The following is a 24,487-nucleotide window of genomic DNA, read 5'->3' as shown; positions in this document are numbered from 1 at the left end:
GACATTATGAAAGATCTGGGAATTACATTTGGTAGGAAGTTAAAATTTTGTCATCATAGAAATATATATGGAAAGAGCAAGAAAGAACAATAGGCTTTATTTATTTATTTATTTATTTATTATTTCAGAACGATAGAATATGTATTTATACAAATAACTTGTAAGAACTAAGGTTCTGTAATAGGAAACAGTAGATTGACAGTATTCTTCTTACGGACGCGATGGTAGCGCCACAAGAAATTTTTAGGACTTCTGCAGTTTAGGACTTGTGCCGTTTAGGACTTCTGCCTTTCAGGATTTGTGCCGCGAAGTAATTTTTAGGACTTGTGCATTTTAGGTCTAATGCTGTTTAGGTCTTGTGCCTTTTAGGACTTCTGCCGCGTCCTCGTTTATATCGCACATCAAACAGCGTTTACATTTAAAGTTGTCAATTCACTTAAAGCGTGGGAAAACTTATAAAAAACCGTATTTCCTGTAATAAGAAATGGTGTTCTTTGCCATTAAAGTTGCACACCTCGAAATCTACAAGAATCACTAGTTCCTAACACTTTTGCCATCACAGGCTAGTGTTATTAATTACATAAAATTCATAAATTGTGATTAGAAAGGAAAGTATTACGCTTGGGAAGCGCGGTAAGATTCTGGCAACGTTGCTCAACGAATGTAGCCATGTTGCGGCATAAACAAAGACGCAGTAGAACGAAGTGATAAGCAGAAAAGTAAAATTGGCATTGCAGAAAACATTGATTATAATTTACATATTATCCCTTATCTACTGTTGTGGTATATATACATATTATATATAGTGAGCAAAGAACTGTACCAAGGAGTAAGAAGTATAAACGATTTGTTGAATCGTGTGGTTTTAAGCTCTGTGAGGTTTGTGTTTACATATTCAAGTGCTAACCTATCCACAATGGGACGTCGCAAGAGTAAAAGAAAGCCACCCCCTAAAAGGAAGGCTATAGAACCACTTGATACTCAGTTCAATTGCCCATTTTGTAATCACGAGAAGTCGTGTGAAGTGAAAATGGACAAAAGTAGAAATACTGCTAGAATAACTTGTCTTGTGTGTATGGAAGATTTTCAAACAACTATAAACTTCTTGTCAGAGCCAGTGGATGTCTATAATGATTGGATAGATGCGTGTGAAAATGCAAATTAAGACTATTTTGAGTTACTAAAGGACATCGGTCAAAATTCAAGATTGACTATTTTATATTTTCTTTTTCGTTTTAATATGTAGTTCCAACTACTCATTGGAGAGATAGACATATTTGCAATATTAGTGATTTAATAGTTTTACGTTGTGTTTCAGCTTTGTGAAGTACTTAATAAAAGTATATTAAGTGGAAATGTGTCGTTTCATGTCTGTATTACACACATTGGATTGAGTATAGCCCGTCCCCCGCCCCCCCAGTGATTTTTAACGAATTATAGTGATTCTAACCAGGGTTGGCAAAAACCATGGTTTTTATTGAAAAAAACGGTTTTTTTGTTTAAACCAGGTTTATTTGGTTTAAATAATTTGCTCTATATATTCATATCATATATGGACAGAAATAAGTTTGTTTCGCCTTGATGTTATTATGCAAAAGCCAGGTTATGCTGGAAGGGGTCACATAAGCTTAAAGCGGAATAAAAACTGCTTCTCGAGTTACATCCGAGAGAAATTGTCCTCCATTTGAACTCGGAACCAGGACTAATTGCCCACAAATGCGATACGTCTGCCGACTCACTCACGAAGGAATCCTGAAAAAAATACGTTGTACTGATCTTTACATGCTTCTTAATATAGCTCTCAAGAGTCATTTCAGAAGAACAAAAAGATAAACAGTTGCACAAGTGAAACCTTTATACTGAATTACATATGGACAATTTCAAAGTACTACGGAGTACAGAAGAACTAATTTAATTCAAGTTAGGGCCTATGTTTAGCAGAAGGGGTCCAGCTCTTTCTCTAAAAAAATGTTACAATTTTGGTAATTTCTGTTCACATTCGCTTAGTTTAGGGTAGGTTAGGTTAGTTTGGGTTAGGTTAGGTTAGTTTAGGTTACGTTAGGTTACTTTAGTTTGTTATATTAGTGCAGAAGTCCGCATAATTTTCCAAAAAAAAAATGATAGAATTTAGCTTATTTCTACTAATATTAGGTCAGTTTAGGTTAGTTCAGGTTAGCTTAGGTTAGTTTATGTTAGGTTAGGTTAGATTTGGTTACGTCTAAGTACTTGCATCATTCATTTCTCCTGTAAATTTTGTGTTTTTTACGTGCTTCTGGACCCCTTGTACTAAACATACTCCCAAGTTAGTTAACAACGACTTAATTTGCATATCACAAAGATACGAATTATTTGAGTCCACTTTGCTCAGACTCATTTATACATAAATAGATATCGAAGATACTTCTAATTTCACTAAATGCCTCTCGTGGGGTCTGTATAACCCTCCTCCTCCCCCCCCCCACACACACAAAGTACGGCATTTCGATGTATTTTATCAATAGTAAACATTGAAACAAAACAATATTTTGAATGTTTCTTTGATTGCAATTACATAACAATAATAACTACAAAAAAATCACAAAACAAACATTTATAAACTTACATAAAAAAAGTTACTTTTGTAGTATAATCTTTTTGAGTAATGAATGGGGAATTTAGGTCTGAATATAATACGAATAATATACGGGAGTGAAACGTGATAACCTACAAATGTGTGTTCATCAAGATTTTACAAACACTTACACTTTTACGAACATTTTCGTTTTTTGGTTTAAACCAGTTGGTTTTTTTGAAAAAAAAAAAAAAAAAAACAGCTGGTTTAAACCAGCCAACCCTGATTCTAACGATTCATATTAGTTCATTATGAATCGGAATCGCATGTTATAAAGATTTAGGATGTTAATCTTGTAGTAAGGAGGTTTTAGTACAAGTAGTGGTATTGGTAGTAGTAGTAATAGTAGTGGTGGTGGTGGTAGTTAGTAGCAATACTAGTAGTTGTAGTAGTAGGAAAGGGTTAGAAGCCCCGCAGGGGTTGGTTGGGTTCTGTTCTCGATATAAGTAGTAGTAGGGGGAGGAGTAATAGTAGTAGTAGTGACTCTTCCACTTCCGGTGACAAAGAACTGGGGGGAGCGGGCTATACACAAGCCCAAACATTTCTTCGACTTTCACAGTCTTAATCTTACCATTACTCTAGGTTTTTATTCAGGATAGCGGAAATGTGTATCGTGACAGGCTATAATTAAACAATTGAAATTTTACTGGTGACACTGAAGCATTGAAAATATAAATGAAAAAGGTTACCGCTTGAGAGTAGTTCTCTAATAAGAATTGAAGAGTTAAAATTAGAAGAGGATTGTGTACGATATTAAATTACACTGTCGGATGATTTTTTTTACGATGTAGAAATGGTATTCCATGTTTACGAGTGTCAAACTATTACGACGGCTACACTAGGGTTAAAATAAATTATTGCATATCAAAGACTACTGTATTTTATGTTTACAAGTATAGAGTTACAAGTTTGTAAGCATTATAAGTGTTCTAATCTATCTGAGGGATAATTCTAATTACGGGAGGCCAAAAGTACTGGTAGATAAAAAAGAAATAAATACAGTTTACAGGAGAAATGAGTCGTTGATAATGAAGCGTAATATGTGAAGAAATGGAATAGAGTTGGCAGGGAAATGAGTTGTTGGTAGAGGAGCAAGAGAATATACTGCATACCTTTTTGAAAACCATTGCCGATGTGTACAAACCAAGAAGGTAAGTAGAACGTAATGTAACCCAACCAAAATTAGGCTATAGGTACCAAAATAGTGGGTGCGGGAATTGCGGCTCCTGTAATTAGAATTTATTCTCCATGTGATATTACCGGAAACCAAGTGGTTTAAGCAGTATCCTTGTTTATACACATATCCCCCGTAACTCATGCGCCTGCCCCCTCTGGACCCGTTCTCCCACGGTAGGGCTTAGATCCCGTTACTGCGCTCTTACCCTGACGTGGTTATATAGCATTCTCGCTTTCAATGGCACCTAGCATAATTTTTTTTATATATTCAAAGTAAGAAAAGTGAAAGAAGAGTGCTATTTTAATTTGACGGAGTATTCTTTATCTACACACAATGAATTAACAATTGTGTTTAAGAAGTAACTCGACATTTTGATATTTTACCCGTCAAGTCCAAAGTTTTTACCAGGTTTTCCAGCGCATGGTGAAATAAAGGTGCAGTTTTACTATACGGATCCACAGATTGTAAAATATTCAGAGAAATTTGGGTAAGTTTTTAATTTGCCCATTTTATGTCGAGAACAGAACCCAACCAACCTCTGCGGGGCGTCTAATCTGTTCCTACTACTATTTATACTATGAATCCATATAGTAAAACTGCACGGAAGTAAATGGATAAACAACAATACACGCTTCAACTGCACACCGAGAAGTAGGACCACTTTAAAAGAAGGATATTATTGTTTCTCTCCGAATCACTTTTTAATCATTACGATTCGTTAAATTGTAACTGCGACGAATATAAATATAGTGTGGACTAGGTCAAAAACTACAATCATAAAACACGAACCAACTCGTGCTAGGTGACCATTAAAATGCTATCTAACCGAGTCAGGGCAGAAGTGCAGCAGGAGGACCGGGCGGTTAGCGAGGGGATACGTCCGTAGGGAGCAGGCGCGACAGCGACGGTGCGTATGCGCATAAACGAGGTTGTGCCACTATGAAGTCACAGTACTGACTTCGGATCTGTCGATAGATTTGGGGGAGATACTAAATGCCATTCTTGAAGGAGTGTCAAGGACGATCATCGATATCATCGTTAAACTTTGTCCGTGATTGTACTTTTAGTTCAATATTCTTCAAAGAACATTCAACGAACAGTGAAGGGAAATGATAGATATTTCAAAACTAAATTGTGATTAATTAATTAATTCTTTATCTGTAAAACTGGTATGTAATTCTGTCTTTGAAATCGTTGCCAAGCACTGAAGTCAGGTAGCTTTCACAATTCAACGTGTTAGATCATGCACTGACAAATATGATGAGAGAAGTGGATTTCAGAGGTTTACGTATTTCACCACGAATACAGGAAGTTCCATAACCTCGCCTCGAGTCGAGGAACAAAACTACTGGGCTTTTCTAAAGTCAGTGTAGTAGTAGCATCGACGACCTATCAGAAAGAATACCTTGTTACTATTGTGTATTATGTTGTTCATCTAGACGACATCAATAAGCAGGAGGTATGTACACTCCGCAGCAAAAAACCTGCAACATGAGCATGTAAATTTGTTGTGAAACTACGAACAATTGCGCAGGAAATCAACATAACTTCTAAGTTGCACGAATCACGCCAGGAGTAACCTCGGCGTTTTCCCTGCACACTTATTTTGGAGCCAATGACTTAATCTTTTTCAAATAAACTTATATGCTCATGTAGCAGGTTTTTTTTTTTTTTTTTTTTTTTTTTTTTTTTTTTTTTTTTTTTTTTTTTTGCTGCGGACTGTACCTGTTTCACTCTTGTCAATGTTTGGTCATGTGTCAGTACTTGGGAAGTTGCAAATAGACACTACTGATCAAAATTACAAACGTTAAAAGCATTCCCCACAAATCCTGTTCTTTTATTTCAACTGAAAAGATTAATCATGAGTTTATTGATGTACAAAATTATCGATGTATAGATTATTAAGAAAGTGGTTATCGCAATGATTCCTCATGCATACGTCCCGTTGTATGTAAATCATAGATAACTCATAGCATAACCGCATGGTGGAGGCGTTAATACTTTTGAAGAAAACTTAGCGATTTTAGTTTTTCTTTTATTTAATTGTCTTAATCTGGCTTCGATCCCAACACCACTAGAATTAAAATAATACATATTCGGTTTTGTGATCTTGAGTTGAACAGAATTTATTAATGGCATGTCTTTCGGGAAGTAATTCAAAAGCAAGCACGTATAAGTGACGAATTAAGACTCTACGTTACAACAGATACTTCAATGTGTAACATCGGCTAGGCAAAGGAAAGAAAGAAAAGACGACACACAGAAATATACAATCTCTCAGGTTTCTGACACGAGAGTACGATGTATATCAACTATTAGTTCTCTAAGCGAAGGTGTGCAAAGTTCAACAAACATGCAGGCAAATCTAGTTGTGTTCAGACGGAACTATAGTAGGATAGGATAAAGATGTTCAGACCCATTCTGTTAAAATTAATCGAGTGGAATTTCCTGTGTCTACGTAAGGATACCAGCTGGAGCGGGTATTGTGAAATTCACTCACAAATATTAATACACAATGCTCTTAAAATGTAAGAAGAATTGGTATTTGATCTACGGGTTGAAAGTACTCTAAACTTTTCAGTTACGTTGATCTACTCGCCTGCCTCTGCTGGAATCAGTCACGGACTCGAACATCCTGAGAGTTCCCAAATACCAGTACAGTATTAATAGTAAAGGTGTAGTCATAGTAGAGTAATAGATGTAAGTTAAGAATACCCGTCTTTTTGAAAGTTCACAGGCAAAATTTTTAATACCTAACGGGAGAATAATGTTTAAGTAAGTAACTTATCTAGGTAGGAACCACGTAAGTGAAGTGAACATGGAAATAAACTTGAAATATCCGTTCCACTTCAGTTCAATTTAATCCAAAGTTGGTGTGTATTATTTTTATTTTATTTATTTATTTATTTATTTATTTATTTATTTTTTTTACTAGTGCTTTTCCCACCTGGTCTTTGTGGGCACACTACCGTGTCTCACGCCCCTTCAGCTTTGTCCTGCTCTGAATCTGATGAACTGTAGTGCTATCATGTAGAGACAACTAGCATATATTGTGCTTGGTTTCTGTCACAATTAATCGTTTTAATGGTATGTAAAAGTTTGCAGCCATATTATGAAACTGTGTGTAATTGGTGGTGAGCAGGTGCCAAGAAAATAGAGTATACAAAACATTAGGATAAAATTATAAGCAATTCGTGTTCGAGGTCTCTGTTCGGGCAGACATTTATTTCTAACCACCCTGGTAATCTGGTCGCTGTTTGGGCTGCCATTTATTTGTAACCAACTTGAGTTAGGTATTCGTGGTCCTGCCAATAAGTATTCTTCTGAGACCAGAACTTACCTGGATAGGACGATGAAGGACCTCTCCAAGAAGGGGTTTCAAATTGTTTCCAAATCGCTCGTCGATCTCAATGATGAGATGAGCATTAGGCGCCGAGAGGTTCGAATGTCTCGTCCCGAAAACCTCACGGACGATCATATGGTCATCCAGACCATAACGCACACAAACAACGAAAACACACTGGATTAAATAACACTATACTTATTTATTAGAATACTATTATATAAAAAAATAACAAACAGGAATGAACACAACACTTAACACAGAATATGTATAATAATCTTCATTACTAAAATAACACTTTGCCTTTTTAATGCACTGTAGCCCTTTATATATATATATATATATATATATATATATATATATATATATGAGATTATGTCTGAAATTACACTATAAATACTTTTCTCACACCATTGACGCACTGGGGAAAGGATCGCCGGGGTAATCCCACGTAGTATCCTGGTTGCTACTCCAAACAGTCCTGAAGAGTCGACGTGAGTCTTCAGCGAAATAATTTCCGAAGTGGAATGCTGATGTTGGAGGGCGCGTTTATTACTTTTTGGCGCACAAGGTTTATGAACCTGGGACTTATTGATTGGGGCTAGCCGTAAGAATACGTCCTTCACCGGCTAATAGCTTATGCCCCTTAACACAAAATCATACTTGATTCCCGACGTAATGTGTGTGGTTACGGCTTCTAAACCTGGAGTCAAACTCTCCGAGCTCAAAAGTTCTAGATACGAGCTGCAGTGGTCGACTGAAGAGTGTTGGTAGTTCATTCTAAAAACCAATCAGTTAAATCACCTGTATGCACGTGCAAACAGAATACGGAAAAGGATTTATGTTAATTTTAGTCCACTGGTCACGATGCACGAGACATTGTGATAACTTGGGCGTGAGAAAGTACAATAAGAAACTGCAAAAGCAATGTGATTGGCGTCACTCTGGTCACTTGAAAATCTGGTCAGCTAGTATTTCCATAAATGATTAAAGAAAGCACTTAATTCAGTTCCAAATAACTGCAGAATATATACTGTACATATAATAAGTCAGGGAGAAACACTGAAAAGGTTCGTAGCTCACTGAAATGTTCTCACCAAAAAGCAATGTTTTAAATATATATATGAAAAAACAATGACAGACTTCTATGTCCAGTTGCGTGGGAAGGAAACAATTCCCACCGAAGAAAGAACTTATTTGCGTCTCAGAATAAAGTATAAATCGAAAATAATAATCACTGTCTTTACGAAATATACAGAGCGTTCACAAAAAATACTTCTATAATCTGGTAGCGGTTATAAAATCGTAACTGGTTTTTCATGAATTATTAGTGATAACTCCTTCAGCTTTAACTGTGCCATATGGGGTCTTGGCAAACGAAAACAAAAGATTACAAGACATGAAAAAATGCCATTTTTTATTCCCAGAACGTTTGACTTTGACACCGTTACTGTTATACTATATGGAGTAACGGAGGTTTCGGGCATTGGGAGGCAACTTTTGGGCGAGATAAAAAGGCCTTACTGCGCAACCAAGAAGAAAACTTTTTCATTTGATTTCATTGGTCACTGATAACTACATGACATGTAAATGGATTCCGTCTTTTCCATGGAAGCTCTTCTGAGGAAAAGAAATAAGTAAAATGTAATCTTTACTTCAAAAATTGTGTGACCATGATCTCTTAACGAAAAAAAAAAAAGAGTTATGATCATTTACATTGAAATCTTGAGTAGTATTTTCTACGTATTCCTAATACGTTTATTAATGGACGCTGTAAGATGCAATTGCACAAATGCATAAAATGTACCTTCGTGTATCCTCCTCAAAATTTCTGTAATTTCGATCCGCTTTGGGATCTGTTACAATAACATTTTTCCTCGTCACATTGACTCCCATGCAAAATAATTTTAGGACGAAATGTGATTTGAAGTGTGCCATCCTCAATCTGATTTGAAGTAACCCACGTTGGATGAAGAACTTCATACCGCAGAATCTTATTGGAGTTAAAGGATGACTGTGAACCAACCAAGACAAAATTAGAATAGTCTTCTAACTTTGCTTCCTGTAACAAAAGTGTGTGTCGACATATTATTCACCAATGTACAGACACTGAATCACTCCATATAAATTTGTTTTCAATGGGACATACATCACGTTTGTTCACAGCATTCAGATTGTTGATAAGATGTGGCAAATTCTTTTAAGATCACTTTTTTTTCCACACGAAGTACTGGAAAGACTCGCTTAAGAGGAAGCAGGATTAGTTAGTTCATAGGGTTGGGCAACCATTCAGCACTGAGGCTAAATGAGACATGGACCTTCAGTTTAATGTGGGATGCAAACTGCATGAGCTCCCGCTGGGAATCAAGCCCGGATGCTCTACGACAAAGACACACACACTATTCATACAGCAAGTATAAATTGGATGGTGTTATGCATCAATTGACCAAGCGCCAAAACATGGTTCTGAGATATTGAAGGAAATACAAAACATGTTACCATTACGATCCAGTTCTTGGTGCTTGGTCGAATAGCATTTCCTAAACGTTTAAGCAAATAGTAGGGTTTTTTTATTTTATTTATTTATTTATTTATTATTATTATTATTATTATTATTATTATTATTATTATTATTATTATTATTATTATTATTATTATTTACAGTCTCTCCTACTCACTGATGTAAAAACCTCGAAAATCGAAAAATGACGCTTGGTCAATTGATGCATAGCATCTTTAATTTAACGTGAGCCTAATACTCACTATAATGTGTCGTGGGAAACCTTAAAGAGATTTTTATGTTCCTAGCAGGGTTGGCAAAAACCATGGTTATTGAAAAAAAACAAAAACAAAAAAATTGTTTAAACCAGGTTTTTTGGCTTAAATAATTTGATCTATGTATTTATATTACATATGGACAGAAACAAGTTTGTTTCGCCTTGGTGTTATTATGCAGCAACGGGATTTATTCTGGAAGGGGTCACATAAGCTTAAAACGGAATCCAAACCGCTTCTTGGCTTACATCCGCGAGAAATTGTCCTCCATTTGGACTCGAAACCTGGGCTAATTGGCTACAAATGCGATGAGTCTGCCGGCTCACTCATGAAGGACTCCTGATAAAAATACGTTGTACTGATCTTTACATGTTAATGTAATTGTCAAGAGTCATTTCAGGACAAAAAAGATAAACACTTGCACAAATGAAACCATTATACAGAATTGTGTATAAATCAGGAAACTCCCGCCTTAGCCATCGGAAAAATCCTGTTATTACTTTAAATTAAAAGTAACAATGGGAAAATCCCATTATTGCTTGGCATATAAAATTTTAAGGTCAACGTATCATAATCAGTACGATAAAACTGAGGTGATAAATTGCAAATTTAATATGTAGATATTATTCAATAAAAATAAAACTGAAAGTCCAATCCGAGTTAATGTTGGAAGCTACGTCGTAGGCAGTCGATAAATTTTGCCAATTTCTGTCAATATATTAAAGCAACCTTGGCTTTTTTTTTTTTTTTTTTTTTTTATCTAAAACGAACAGGCATTCAGGCAAGCACAAATATACAATTTGGTTTCATTTCGTATGTTTAGGCTTCACATCCTTACCTAATATCGAGGTTATCAAGGAGAAGACTTTCGCTGAAAGTGACATCTGAACCGCTACTTGGTTTACATTTGAAAGAAGGGTTGTGATTCGACCGAGAATTGAGCATTGGACGTCTTGAATAAAAGGCGAAAAGGAGATAAAACTAATGCAGATAGTTTGATATATGGAAACGCCACTATGAAGTTCACACTATTTAAAGCATTTTTCGTTCTTTTTTTTCCCTTTGGTTTAAACCGTTTTTTTTTTTTTTTTTTTAACCAGCCAACCCTGATTCCTAGTATAATGTCAGCAACCAATCCGGTGCCTTTGACCGCCAACCACATAATAGGTATTAGCTACTTTTAACAAAATGTCAGATAGTGCCTGGTCGTCGTGAGATCCATTACAAATTGGCCTATTTTTACTTGGAAAGAAACGTCTGGCAACATGAAACCTACTTTTATGATGCGAATTATGCAGATTCGGAGGGGAATGTGTGTAGTCGGTTTACCTTTGATTTTAATTGTGAGTTTCTGGCAGTGAATGTCTCCTCACTGACTCGAAAATATTATCAGTCCTTTCACAACAGGATAAGCGTCGAAAAGTGAATGTTCCATTTTACTTACAATCAGGTGATGAGAGGTTTTCCTGTGGAATGATAGTCCATTCTTCGCAAGAGGTGTCAGTCTGGGAACTTTATTGTCTGACGCCAAGTCAGGGTCACAAAACACATCGAAAACGCTGTTGGGTCGAAGATCGACCGGTCTCTTAAGCAGGCCAGTCAATTATGGCGCGTTGATGTGAAACAATTTCACAAACCGTGCAGCATGAATGGATGCTCTGTCGTGTTGATACTGACAATGCAAAGGGCGGCTGTATATTGACCAAAGGATACGACAGCCGAATCCAGCTTTAGTACCGTATGCAATGTAACGGAACCTTGAAGGCATATTCACTCGGGCATGTGCTAGACAAAGGCCTTTCGTATTTCTCTCCGCATCATTTGCTAATTGAGATAGAAACCTGTTAAGTCGGCCGCACATTCACCAGAGGACAAGACAGCCGAGCCGAGGTTCAATACTGCGCGCAATGCGTGAATGACACACATAACAATGCACCAGGCCTCTCTCGCCGCATTCTTTCCTATTTCAGCTTGGCTGGCCCTCTTATCAATATGCATCGAACCTAACTCACAAATTGGTTCTTAGATGGTAGTCAGCAAGAGGTTGGAAAGTTCCTGTAACCGTTTGCCTGTCATGTAGTACAACAAGTGCTACTTCTAATCGAGAAACAAACGCCGCATCCCTCAAACACTAGGCACTACACAAGCAGGTAGTTATCGTTCACCAGGCTTTTTCCAAACCCACACTCTCCCATCGGAATTTCATATGGTACATCGGATTCATCATACCAAATAACTACTTTCTCCAGTTTCATGGTCTAATGATGTCACTCCATAAACCACATAAGGCGGCTCCTAGCAATTGTCAGCATGATGTGTGGCTCATTAGCAGTTACACAGCCACGCAAACTAAATTCTCGCAGCTCACGCCGAGATACTTACATCCTGTGGAATTGCTTGGTGACAGTGGGAATAGATGATACTGGTTTCTCAGAAGTACCTTCTTTAGCGCTTGATGGTCTCTAAGGATCAAAATAAGAGATCAGCCTGGCCGCTTTTAGTTCTGGACGTTCCATCAGTCTTCTTGTTCATTATCGAATCTGGAGTAATTGTTGGGGAGGATTCAAATCTTCCATGCTGGCTTGGTACGCCTCTAGCACCCAATGACCCTACAAACTCATAAGGTTACCTCAAAAATACAAATCTTCAAGATTGATTTATTAAAAGTGTACTTACATGAACGTTTCGACAAAAAAATTGTCATTCTCAGTACATATCTTTTTAAGAAACTAACGTTGCTTGTCTGAACGGATCTGCATTGAGGATAGCAATAAATTTTTGCTGAAACGTTTACAGTTGAGTTATAATTCAAGTGTTTTGGAGATAAGTAGTTTTACATATAGAATATTGCATCGTATTAAATCAAGTAGCAATTTCGAGTGTACAACACCTTCTTTTTTTATTTTTAATACAGCGAAAAATAAAACACTTTGACAGTACTAACCTGACCAAATTATCTAATATAAAATCTTTTGAGAACTGATTGCTGAACAGGGTTAGAGGCGAAAATGCTTTTTGATCTTCATTTGGTTTTTCTCTGAGAAATCAATAAGAACAACACTATATATCCGAACAGGAGGTCAAATTTAACATGGGACTAGACCTTGACTTGCTATATAAGTTCATGAAATATCATGTGCAGACCTAAAAAAAAAGTCTTTTTTTTTATGACTATGTGTACGTTTTACTAGTTAAAAGAGGTACAACATTATGAGTCAGTGGCCCGCGTAGAGTAGTCACATTTGGTGCGAGTGGTTCCGGGGGACATTCGGTCGTAAAAGTCTAAAAGCTTTTTTTTAGCCAAGCCATCCTGAGTAAGGTTTTCTTCGTTCACACCATAAAAATGCCAGGATGTTACCTAACATAAGAAAATAATGAAATGAAATCTTTGTTTTACGTCCCACGCTTATGCCGGCTAGGCTAAAGGAGAAGGTGGTGATGAAAAAATGAATGAATGAAGAAAGTAGGAGGAAACGGGAGAACCCCGAGAAAACCCACACACGCGGTGTTTGTCCACCACTAAGTTCACTTGGCGCAAGCTGGGATCGAACCAAGGAACCCACGCACCAGAGGTGAACGCTCTACCATTGGGCCATCGTGGCCCCTGCTACCTAACATAATAGTCCCAGGCCCTTTGTGGTGAACAAACACCGTGCTCGTGGGTTTTCTCGGGGTTCTCCCGTTTCCTCCCACTTTCATTTCACTCATTTATTATTATCGCCGACTCCTTTAGCCTAACCGGCATAATCGTGGGACGTTAAACTTAAAGATTTCATTTCATTTCAATAGTCCCAGTCCTCTTCCTTCCTTTCCTCCTCAATTCCCGGGTAGTGTTATCGCCTAGAAACGTCTCCTTCATACGTGACAGGCTAACATGGCCATGGAGCCGAAAAGCCCCGAAAATCTAATTCCTAATCGTAACATGATGAATGAGAAATACCAGAATTGAATTGAACTCAATTGATTTTGAGTTTAACGTCCCTTTCAGCAGCGAGGCTCTATGAGACGTGGACCTACTGGTTAATGTGAAATCCGAATCACATGAGCTCCAGCCGGGACTCACACGCCAAAGGCGCGTGCGCTAGCCGCTTGGTTACGAAGGAGCTCGAAATACCAGAATTATAACAAAAAGTTTGTTGTAAATATCAGAACTATTAAACTTTTGTAATTAAATTGTAATTTTTATATACAACCTTCAACCTTGAGAATTTTTCAGAATTACTAAAGCTCCCCACTGATGAAAGGAGTCGATATAGCTAATGGCTTTACTAAAACAGAGAGGGTAAACAAACACGTATAACCATTTCCTGAATTCCTGTACGTGCTTTTTCTTATTCGCATCTTCCTTCATCACCCCTTTGTCAGGGTAGTATTTTGGCCATTGACCTCCAACAACAAATCGTGGGAATCTATGTTTCTCTGTCTCTCTCCAGTAACAAATACAGAACATTTGGCTCTCATGCGGGAATACGAAAGAGTTAAGAAAAATAATAAAATGTATTCGCGTGGCCAAGATACGCAGGTAAATTTATCATTATCAACATAGGATAAACATTGCTTCAATGCGGCCAACTTCCAAGATAGATAGGTGGCCAACTTACAGAGTAATAAGTAACGAATGTCTTATGGAAAATTGTAAGTTCAAGACGAACCAGGCCAAGATAAGCAGGTGGCCAAGTTAACAGGTTTTACTGTAATAGTAACCAGAGTGTGTCGTAACCATAAACTTGAAATAGTTAACCCAGGTTATTCTGATCATAATACGCAATTAGTTAGCTTATCACTTCCATCAACTATGTTACCGCTGTTGCAAAATACTACCAGAATTGAGAAAAGATTATTTTAACCGAGTAATATTAATTACTTTTGTGATTTGTTGGCTCTTGAGACATGGGATGGAATCTATTCAGTTTCCACTATGGACGAGAAATTTAACTCTTTCTTAGATGCATACTTGCACTGTTTTCTTGTAGCTTTTCCTCTCATCTCAATTAGTAAATATAATAAAATGAAGAAAAGTCGGATTACAATTGGTATTCGTAACTCCAAACGAAATTTAATTAAGTATGCTAAATCGCTTAATGATACAAACGTTTCTGATGTATTCAGAAATTACGTTAAAAAGTATAAACAAACATATAAAAAACTTATTAAGAGAGCAAACCTAATGCATAATTCGAAAATGATTAATAATTCTACATCTAAGATCCTGCAGATGGCGCTATCACAATGCTAACTAGCGTAAGTTCAGATGAGGGGCCTATTCTGTACCAGACAAGTATGAAGATTGGAACAATCTATGCTCAGTGATATTGTCAGACGCTGAAAAGACTTAAGTGTGCTAGTCGCAAGAAATGGCATGGCTTTCTCTTTTTAGATAACAATGTGAGACCACACTTGTTGGCAGCAAACGCAAAACAACCTTCCGTCCTCGGTTGGAAACGCCTTGCCCATCAAACTTACAGTCCCGATTACACGTTCAGCGATTTTAATCTCTTTCTGGTTTTGAAGACAGCTCTTGAGGAAGACATTTTGGAACGAATGATGTAGTCAAGACAGCCGTGAAGTAGTTGCTCCATATGCAGGACACAGAAGGGTTTTCAAAACCTTGTAAAGCGCTATAAAAAATGACCAACATCCTTGGTTCTTACGTGAAAAAATAAAATAAGCCTTGTTCTTTATTTTCACAATATGTTATTGTCTTGCATAAACACCGCCATGGTAAATTTATTTTTCCGACTTACTCCTACCCTTGTATATAATCAATTCTGCATAGTAGTCTAGTATTGCAAGAACACTGCCTTTTGTGAAACAGATCTCTTAATACACCTGCTCAAGTCTCTGCCCTACAAACTAGTAATGATTTCAGGGGATGGACGATCGTGCTTATCTTTGAGTTTTACGTCCCACGTTTTTTACCGGTTAGGCTAAAGGAGACGGTGATTATGAGAAATGAATGAAATGGTGGAATGAAGAAAGTGGGAGGAAACGGGAGAACCCCGAGAAAATCCACGCACACGGTGTTTGTCCACCACAAAGTTCACTTGGCGGGGGCTGGGATCGAACCCGGGACTCCACGCATCAGAGAGTAATATTGTAAGTCCCTGAAAGCATCACTGCTACATTCACCAAACTCATTTGGCCTCCCAACTGCTGATAGATGTTGTAGGATATATAATGAATAACTCAAATATAAACAGTTCTGCCTTGTATCATGAAGGAAGGTACAATGGCTCAGTGGCAGAGCGCTGATCTCTTGTGCTAAGAATCCCTGGTTCGATCCCCGGTCAAGTAAGTTTGTGGTGGACAACATAGTGTCCGCGAGTATTCTCGGGATACTCCTACATTCTCATTCTACCGATTCTTCTATCATCATTCACTTACCTTAACCATCTGTCTCCGTAGCCTAACGAACATAATCATGGGACATTAAACTGATTTTTTTTTTTTTTTTTTTTAATTATGAAGTAGTTGTACTTCAATCAAACTGTTTCAGTGGGAGCTGACACCTTTGTCAAGCACTTCTTAAAAATGCTGAACTGGATAGGTATGTGAAGGTTCTTGTATAACAATGATTCCCAACCTCTGGGGAGAGTCAAGACTGTGTAAGGGTGAGCAAACTATTGACAGAAATAAACCGCACTAGTCATTACAATAATGTAACAAAGAAGCGCTAAATTAATTGAAGCGTTTGGAGGATAAAGGTGTTATGTTACATTTTTTGAAACGTTGCATTCTGGCGGTTCATGCACGTATTATATGTTAATCATGCTACGTAGTACATTATTTAGTGAGTCCTCATCTGGGTGCAGATATTTAGAAACGACAAAGGACAAAGTTGTGAAAGTCAATTTTTCCGTCATATTCAATTTGTTACATAACACCTTTATCCTCCAAACGCTTCAATTACTGTACAAAAACAAAATAACTGAGTAGTACCTGTGGTTTCTTTAACAAAAAAAGCTATTAAGATACTGTACTGCAATGAAGTTTTACTGGAAATAAATATAAACTGGTGAAAACATTATTATTGAATATTTGAAAATCGAATGCTGCATCTGAAAACGCAAAAGGAGTCATACCAACGAGCGGCAAGGAGGAAGGCGTGGTGTATGCAGAGTTTACGAAGGAGAGCTCAAGTAAACAAGGTTGGGAGCCATTGTTGAGAAAATAGTAAACAACCGCACTTCTCAAAACTGTATGAATTCAAAAATTTCATTCCAACTTTTTATTCAGGGAAGGACAATAACTGTGCATCGTGCTTTTCCCACAAAGCCTAGTTCGTTACAGTCTTGAGAAATGTGTGGTTTTAGTTTCTCCGCAAGAAGGTAGGAACCTCCACATATCCAGTTTAGCAACTTCGAGAAGTCATCGACAAAGGTGTCAGCACACGCTGAAATTGATTAAAGCAGTACTCTGTGATACAAGGCAAGACTGTTCATATTTGAGTCATTTGCCCTCAAACCCGACATTACTTCATGTGAACTTAATCACCATAACAGTTCTTACGAACTGAAAATTAGGCTCAGTGAAGTTGATGAAACCAACCTCCAGGAAGTTATCAGTATCTCACGACATATGAAGCAGATATCAAAATTCTGGTGTTGCGAAGAAATTCAAGTGAAATGAGTGCCCGAACTATTTTTCTAGCTGTACGACATAAATTAACAACTACTTTTGTTACAAAGAGTACAGAGTACAAAACAGAATTACACGTAAAGTGTAACAAGCAAATAATACACAAACTAATTGCTAATAGTCGCTCCACGAGGTAAGTCTATATTTCAAATTAAAACTTGCAAAATCGAGTGGTATAACGTTCAAAAGACCTTACCTACTAAATACTTGCCAGGGTAGTAACATCTGTATTTCCATTCAATATACAGGGTTAGTTTTTTAAGTCGAAAATGAAAAATATCTGGGGAAATAAGAACCGGACGTAAAAATGTTTGAAATAAAAAAAAATTATTATTTTGGAGGAGGAAATTTACCTGTGATAAAATTACCCCCCCCTGTGGGGTGGGGTAGGGGCAACTTTGAAAACTTAAATGCAGATCCTCATTTATTTATTTATTTATTGTTGCAGATTCAGATTCTACGGGGAAAGATACGTTAATTTTATTCGAAACATTTTTTTCCGATTCGTGATAAATGGTGCTGTAATCAGTGAAAACTAGTTTAACTAAGGTTTCTTCAGTTGGAAGCTGGAAGCTCTCACTTTTCATTTCAGGATAAGTCTTCGATAAACAGTACCAATTTATATATATATATATATATATATATATATATATATATATATATATATATATATATATATATATATATATATATATATATATATAATCTTAAACGTTTTCTTGACTCGCGGAAGCTGATGTGAAAAATGGCTCTGCATTCGACGTGAATTAAAATGTCGCAGTGCAATTGGGTGCAGCGTGCGGTGGTAATCGTACTTGGCTATTAAGCATTTTATCGGATGTATCTCTCCGTGATCCACGCCTACAATACATCAGAGGTTATCCGAATTGTTTAATATTTGATTCCTACTTCTTTAACTGAAAAAGATATTGATCTAATTGTTAGTTAAGAAGTTTGCTTATTAGTGGCTTTATTCGTTTGTTTTATCACATTTTAGGTAATGACAGCACATTCAACTGGATTTTTTTTTTACTACATTCTTTTAATTGCTTCATTTATTTTCAACTACAGTCACTTGGTCTTTTTGAACTATTTCCGTGACTAGAGAGAGATACAGCTGATAAAATGCTTGATGGTCAACTACGATTACCACCGCACGCTGCACCTAACTGCACTGACCTATTTCAATTATCTGAATTCACACCGAATGCAGAGGAATCTTATAAGCCACTTATCACCTGAAATGGCATGGTAAACTGGATGAAAACAAGAGCACGCAAAGAAAACTCATCCGTACGATGCTGTCCACCGTGTACTACGGATCTCAACAAAGGGATTAGCATATTGTCCTGTTTAAAGTTTTCTCCAAGTACTCTTCTCCTACCATGGATGAAACCCGAGAAAGCGAGGAGCATAGAAACACAGGTTAAAGTACGAAATAACACATAATTTAAATAAGTAAACAACTCATCAGTATTCAAGTGTTAGTAACTCTATTGCTTATAGTTTCAACAAAATCACAATTTGTAGCCTTTGTCAAAGCGATTAGAAAGAACGGTTTGTTTTAGGTTAATACAGGGGCGCGAAATCTGCGGTCGTCAAGTCATTTTGAGTCAGAAGTATAGACATTTGGCCTTTATTTTGTTTGCCTTCGAACTGCGAAGTAAGAACGGCAACCACACACTCTCATCTGGCGAAAAAATCGCTCTCTTAAAGCATGTTCCTTCAAAGCCTCTTTAAAAGATATAACAAACTGAGGTTTGAAGAAACACGTTTAGTAAAAGCAATTTTCTGTATTTACATTTATCACACAAATCGGGATTTCTAATTGATTTGGCCAAGGGACAGATTATAAGTCGCTGAAATTATGTACAAGCAATCAAATCAAGAACACTCGAATTTCGATGGTATGAACTAATTTATTATACTGTACATTCAGAAAGCTCTCCATTTTACTACACTTTCTATTTGATTAAGTTTGTCACAATAAATAAAATGTCATTTTGTTCTCATTATGGAAGCGGCAGTTTTAACGATATGCCATCCTACTTCGCCGTGTTTCCTTTAATGCCTGTCATAATTACTGTCACTGTACGCTGTATTACTATTAGGTAGTTAATTTTGCATAACACACACAGTATTTATTTTAAAAAAAAGTTTGAAAACTTTCAGTACATATTCCACATCTTGTGTACACGTTATATACACTTTGTACTTGATTGTTCATGGTGAATCACTTGATTTGTCCATGATAAATGCTTCACTGTCTTCAATGACTGTCCATAAACTGTATCTCTGATAATATTAACAATGTTTTTGGTAGCGGGCGAGGTTGCGGAGACAGAACAGTCATCGTTTGCCGTTCCACATCGACGTTCGTCCTGCAATTGTCAGAAATGAAAGCCATTAGAACAATACTATCTGAACAGGATCCAACATATACACCAGGAGATTAACATGAAAAGTTCCCCATTAAAAAAATAAATAAACTGATTTACAAGTGGTATGTGAGTCACTGTTAAGACTATATGGGTCACTGTTAGGACTGCATGCGTCATTGTTAGGACTGTCATTATTAGGACTATGTGTCACTGTTAGAACTATGTCATTATTAAGACTATATGTATCACTGTTAGAACTGGGGGCCGCGGTGGCTCAGTGGTAGAGCGTTCACATCTGGTGCATAGCGTCCCGGGTTCAAACCCTGCTCCCGCCAAGTGAAAGTTTGTGGTGGACAAACACCGTGTGCGTGGGTTTCCTCGGGGTTTTCCCGTTTCCTCCCACTTTCTTCATTCAACCACCACTTTCCTCCCACTTTCTTCATTCATTGCTCATCATCACAGTCTCCTTTAGCCTAGCTGGCATAATCGTGGGACGTAAAACTCAGAAATTTCACTTCATTTCACTGTTAGAACTGTATGCGTCACTGTTAGGACTGTGTGTCACTGTTTAGGACTATCTGCCACTGTTCGGAGTATGTGTCACTGTTAGGACTATCTGCCACTGTTAGGAGTATGTGTCACTGTTAGGACTATATGCCACTGTTAGAAGTATGTGTCACTGTTAGGAATATATGTTACTGTTAAAAGTATGTCTGTCGTAAGTTTAATAATACAGTATAATTAGCATAAGAACTTTTTTTAAGTATAATTTGTGTATATAGCATTAGTAGAAAGTATCTCTGTAAAGGAACTATTAATATCTCTATACTGTTAATTTCTTTTGTATTTGTTATAATAAATCATAATATATGATATGAATTATTACATAGATATATATTTTTTTTCAATATGTTCCGAAAAGCGACAGTTCGCTTATGATTGAGTATTACCTTTAAATCATTGATTTATGTTCTTTCCAAAATATTATCATCTATCTTACACCCTAAGCACAAGAAATCTATCTTTTTCTTCTTGCGCCGGTGCGGTAATGTTTAATTAATTTTCCTCTATTTGTACTGCAAAGTTTGTGCATGTTTTAAAAAAATATACCACTGTTAACACTTAAGTGTACAAAACAAGCCTACGGAAACTACACAATTTAAATCTATCAACATAATCCGAAATATTAACGTTTCTGCACAAATTAATATTTCCACTTTATCTTATTTACAAACCACATTGTTGGAAACAAAGTGTTGTCTGACAAAAATTTGCATCTACAACTCTGAAAATAAATTATTCTGTAGCATGGATTTAAAAAAATAAAATAATGATCAATTTCTCGGCCCCTTATTTTAGATAAATATATCTTTTTTCACAGAAAACGACAAAAACAGTTATTAACTAGTAAATGAGGCCAAGAATATATACATTGATATACGAGGAGCAGTCAAAAAGTTTCCGGAATTCTGCCACTTACTTAATCGCCTTCAAAGTTGACACCTTCGGAACAAACAAACACAAACACACATACACACACACACACACACACACACACACACACACACATATATATATATATATATATATATATATATATATATATATATATATATATATATATATATTTGTTCCACCGCTCCTGCGACTGGTGAAAACAACGACGAAAAGCCTCTTTTAGTATCTTCCGAAGTTCAGCCGGTAGTTTTGATCTCTTCTACGTTGACGAAACTGAAAAGGCCTACTTTTAGCTTTAGAAAGAGCCAACATCCGATGGTGCTAAACTGTTTTTAAGGCTATCAAACTCTTTGAATCAGATTTTTTGAATTTACATATGAACTTGATGTTTGCGCGTTGATCGATCTGTGAAATTTGTGATGTTTTCTCCATAGGATGATAATTCAAATAGAGCAAACATTACAGTAGATAGTCATTAATCGAGCTTTTCACCCGACGAAACAAGTTATTACAAAGGAATAGCTTCTCTCACCGCTAACTATACATAGGCAAAAATTTAAATAACAACCTTCAACTTACGAATAGGACAAAATTTCAGCATCATTTGACTGGAAACAACTTACAACCAGAACTGCTAACATTAATGTCTATTTCGTACCATGCACAACCACGAGGCGAGAGTATCACGGCCTGAATAACGTCACCGATGCATATAAATTGAGCTTATGGTCAATTCCGCGGTAAGTGACCCTACGAAGGGAAAATTTGAAGTTTCACCTTGGCCTAGATAAATATTAAAAATCATTTTTAAGAATGCTGAATTTTTCATACATGAACAAGATGATACCAACATTGACCTGTAGATGGCTCTGCAGGAGGTAAAATATGGCCACTTTTCATGTCGCAGAATATCGCACCTACATTTGGATTTTAACACAAAGTTTTTTCCTGCTAATTCCTGTAGGTAAGTGAAGATCGCGTATGGTAATTATTAAGATAATGTTTGTGTTTACATCAGTGACACTGTTTTGCACATAATTTAATAATAGCAAGAAAATTACAATAATTGATTTATTCAAGTAGGCTGTCGTGTAAGTCACAAGAAAACATAAATAAGTTTATGTATTTATATACATAATTAAACGAAAAAGCTGTAATTCTAAATTTTCTTCATTTGGACAGACGGTAATCAAAGGCCGTGCAGAAAGTCCCGAAATAATATGTGTAACTCTTTTAAATACAAAATATAATATGTCGTGTAAGTCACATTTCTTTCCCTGTCGTGTAATTCACATTATATGTGTCGTGTAAGTCACATTTTGTTGCAATGTTCCCACATTGCCAATAGTAGCTAACTGCAGTAAAACATATAAACAATGAATTGATGTATTATGATGAATAATGAACTCAATTAATGTATTAGGTGCCATGTTTAGTGTAAGAGAATGAAAGATAAGGAAGATAAAAGCAATATTATGAAGTATGGGTTTAAAGTATACTTGACTGGAATATAAATGTAACAAATGAATGAAAAATTAAACAATATGAATCAATGTCATCTAGAAAGAAGTTTTAAAAAAACGTGACAGGAAATATCTACTGTCTCTGGAACAATGCCGGCATATGTGGTTCCGAAGTTTCTAGCTTCACATACTTTTAATACTGTAATTGGTTTTCTCGTACTCTTTCGTTGTTTTGGAAACATACTTATAAATTGGTATTTATTGCCTTTAGGCATCTAAAGCTCAGGCCGGTATAGAACGGAGGTGGGCATGTGGGAAAGGATTCGTTCAGACCTTTTAAAAGGATATCATCTCGGCATTTACCTGGTGTGAATGAGGAACACCTCAGTCAGGAATGCCAGCTATATGTTTTAAACCCGCAACCTACCGAGCCTAATCTAGTACGTTACTACTCTGTCACGCTTCCTTGATAGAAAACATGCTTATTCAAACGAAAATATGTAAGTCACAACAAAGTTTACTTTAAGATTATGAAAATTAGGACATGTCAGATATATAACACTCGTCTTTTCTATTGCATTTTCAGATATGTCTAGTTCAGAAGCTGAATGGAAGTGGAAATACAGAAGTTGCAAAGAATGATATTACATCAAATGGATTTTAGTGGAAGTTACTGTTTTATGTACCAAGAAAAGATACAAACCGCTCACTGGATATCACACAGTTATACTATGTAAACTGCACTAATATATTTTCCTGAAGACAATGAAACCACAGAACATGATTCGTTCGTAATTATATCTGATTGTATGCATCAAGATATGTTTGCAGTTTCTTGTTTCAATTCTACACTTATGGAAGATTTTGAAGGGCGTCATCCGGTTTTCCGATCAACAATGTGAATTATCAGTCTGATGATGGTGTACAACATTATTCACTTTGCTCAATAACATTGCAGAAAGTTGAAATGTCTTGGCATTTTGCGGCTACGAACTATGGAAAAGGCTCTCAAAGACAAATTGATCCTCAATCTGCTTTAGAATTTATTGAGAGAGCACGCAAGTTATGTCCGAACATTAATGTAATATACTGTAGTAAAGAGTATTACTTCAAAAATTTTTGAGTTGATGCGCCAATGGAAACATCTTAAGAAAGAAATATGTAATATTCCAAAAAAGCGAAACTATCACTACTTTTATTGTTTCAGCGTATACTATTGAATGTTCTCTCATCTAAGATATTTCTTCACCACGAAGGAAGTTGATTTCATTCCAGAACAGTTCATTGGCGCATATGAAGGGAATAAACGCAGCGAAGAAGTGATGAAAATACTCTACTGGAGACAGGGTATTGGTACCCTTCGTCGGAAAAAGAACTATTAAATATTTGTTACATGTCGAGAAAAGAATCAGAAGAACTGTATGTAACATTTCTTCGCCATTACCATCAAGATAAAGAATTTTATTGGCCGCAACAGAAAGATTAGGCCTATGTTGCATTAACAGACGTCGATCACAGACATAAATTAGAATTTGACAAATTTTGCTCGAATAAAAGAACTGTTAACTTCCTTTTATCTCTCTAAATCAGCGTTTTCCAACCTTTTTCAACTTCCGGCACACTACGGTTGTAACTTGAATT

General features: G+C 36.4%; 2 protein-coding genes across 2 annotated transcripts in view; one reads left to right on the top strand and one right to left on the bottom strand.

Moving 5' to 3' along the window:
* Positions 1-487: 487 nt before the first annotated feature.
* On the top strand, positions 488-1,356 carry LOC145672088 (transcription elongation factor 1 homolog). The gene has a single exon (XM_081741341.1). The coding sequence runs from the start codon at positions 917-919 to the stop codon at positions 1,163-1,165; it is 249 nt and encodes an 82-aa protein (XP_081597467.1). The 5' UTR covers positions 488-916; the 3' UTR covers positions 1,166-1,356.
* An 18,087-nt stretch (positions 1,357-19,443) lies between these two features.
* The window catches only part of LOC145672089 (protein CLP1 homolog), a 58,141-nt gene continuing 53,097 nt past the window's right edge, over positions 19,444-24,487 (bottom strand). The window contains exon 9 of the mRNA XM_081741342.1: positions 19,444-19,925. Within this exon, the coding sequence (XP_081597468.1) occupies positions 19,814-19,925 (112 nt within the window). The 3' untranslated portion in view covers positions 19,444-19,813. The remainder of the gene's footprint in view (positions 19,926-24,487) is intronic.

This window comes from Thermobia domestica, chromosome 15, assembly GCF_964235325.1.
Source record: "Thermobia domestica chromosome 15, izTheDome1.hap1.1, whole genome shotgun sequence".
NCBI lineage: Eukaryota > Metazoa > Arthropoda > Insecta > Zygentoma > Lepismatidae > Thermobia > Thermobia domestica.
The sequence above is the reverse complement of the archived record's forward strand: the minus strand, read 5'-3'. Positions and strand labels throughout refer to the sequence as shown.

Coding starts and splice junctions, on each gene's coding strand:
- LOC145672088 (XM_081741341.1), top strand. CDS start 917: ATGGGACGTCGCAAGAGTAAAAGAAAGCCACCCCCTAAAAGGAAGGCT.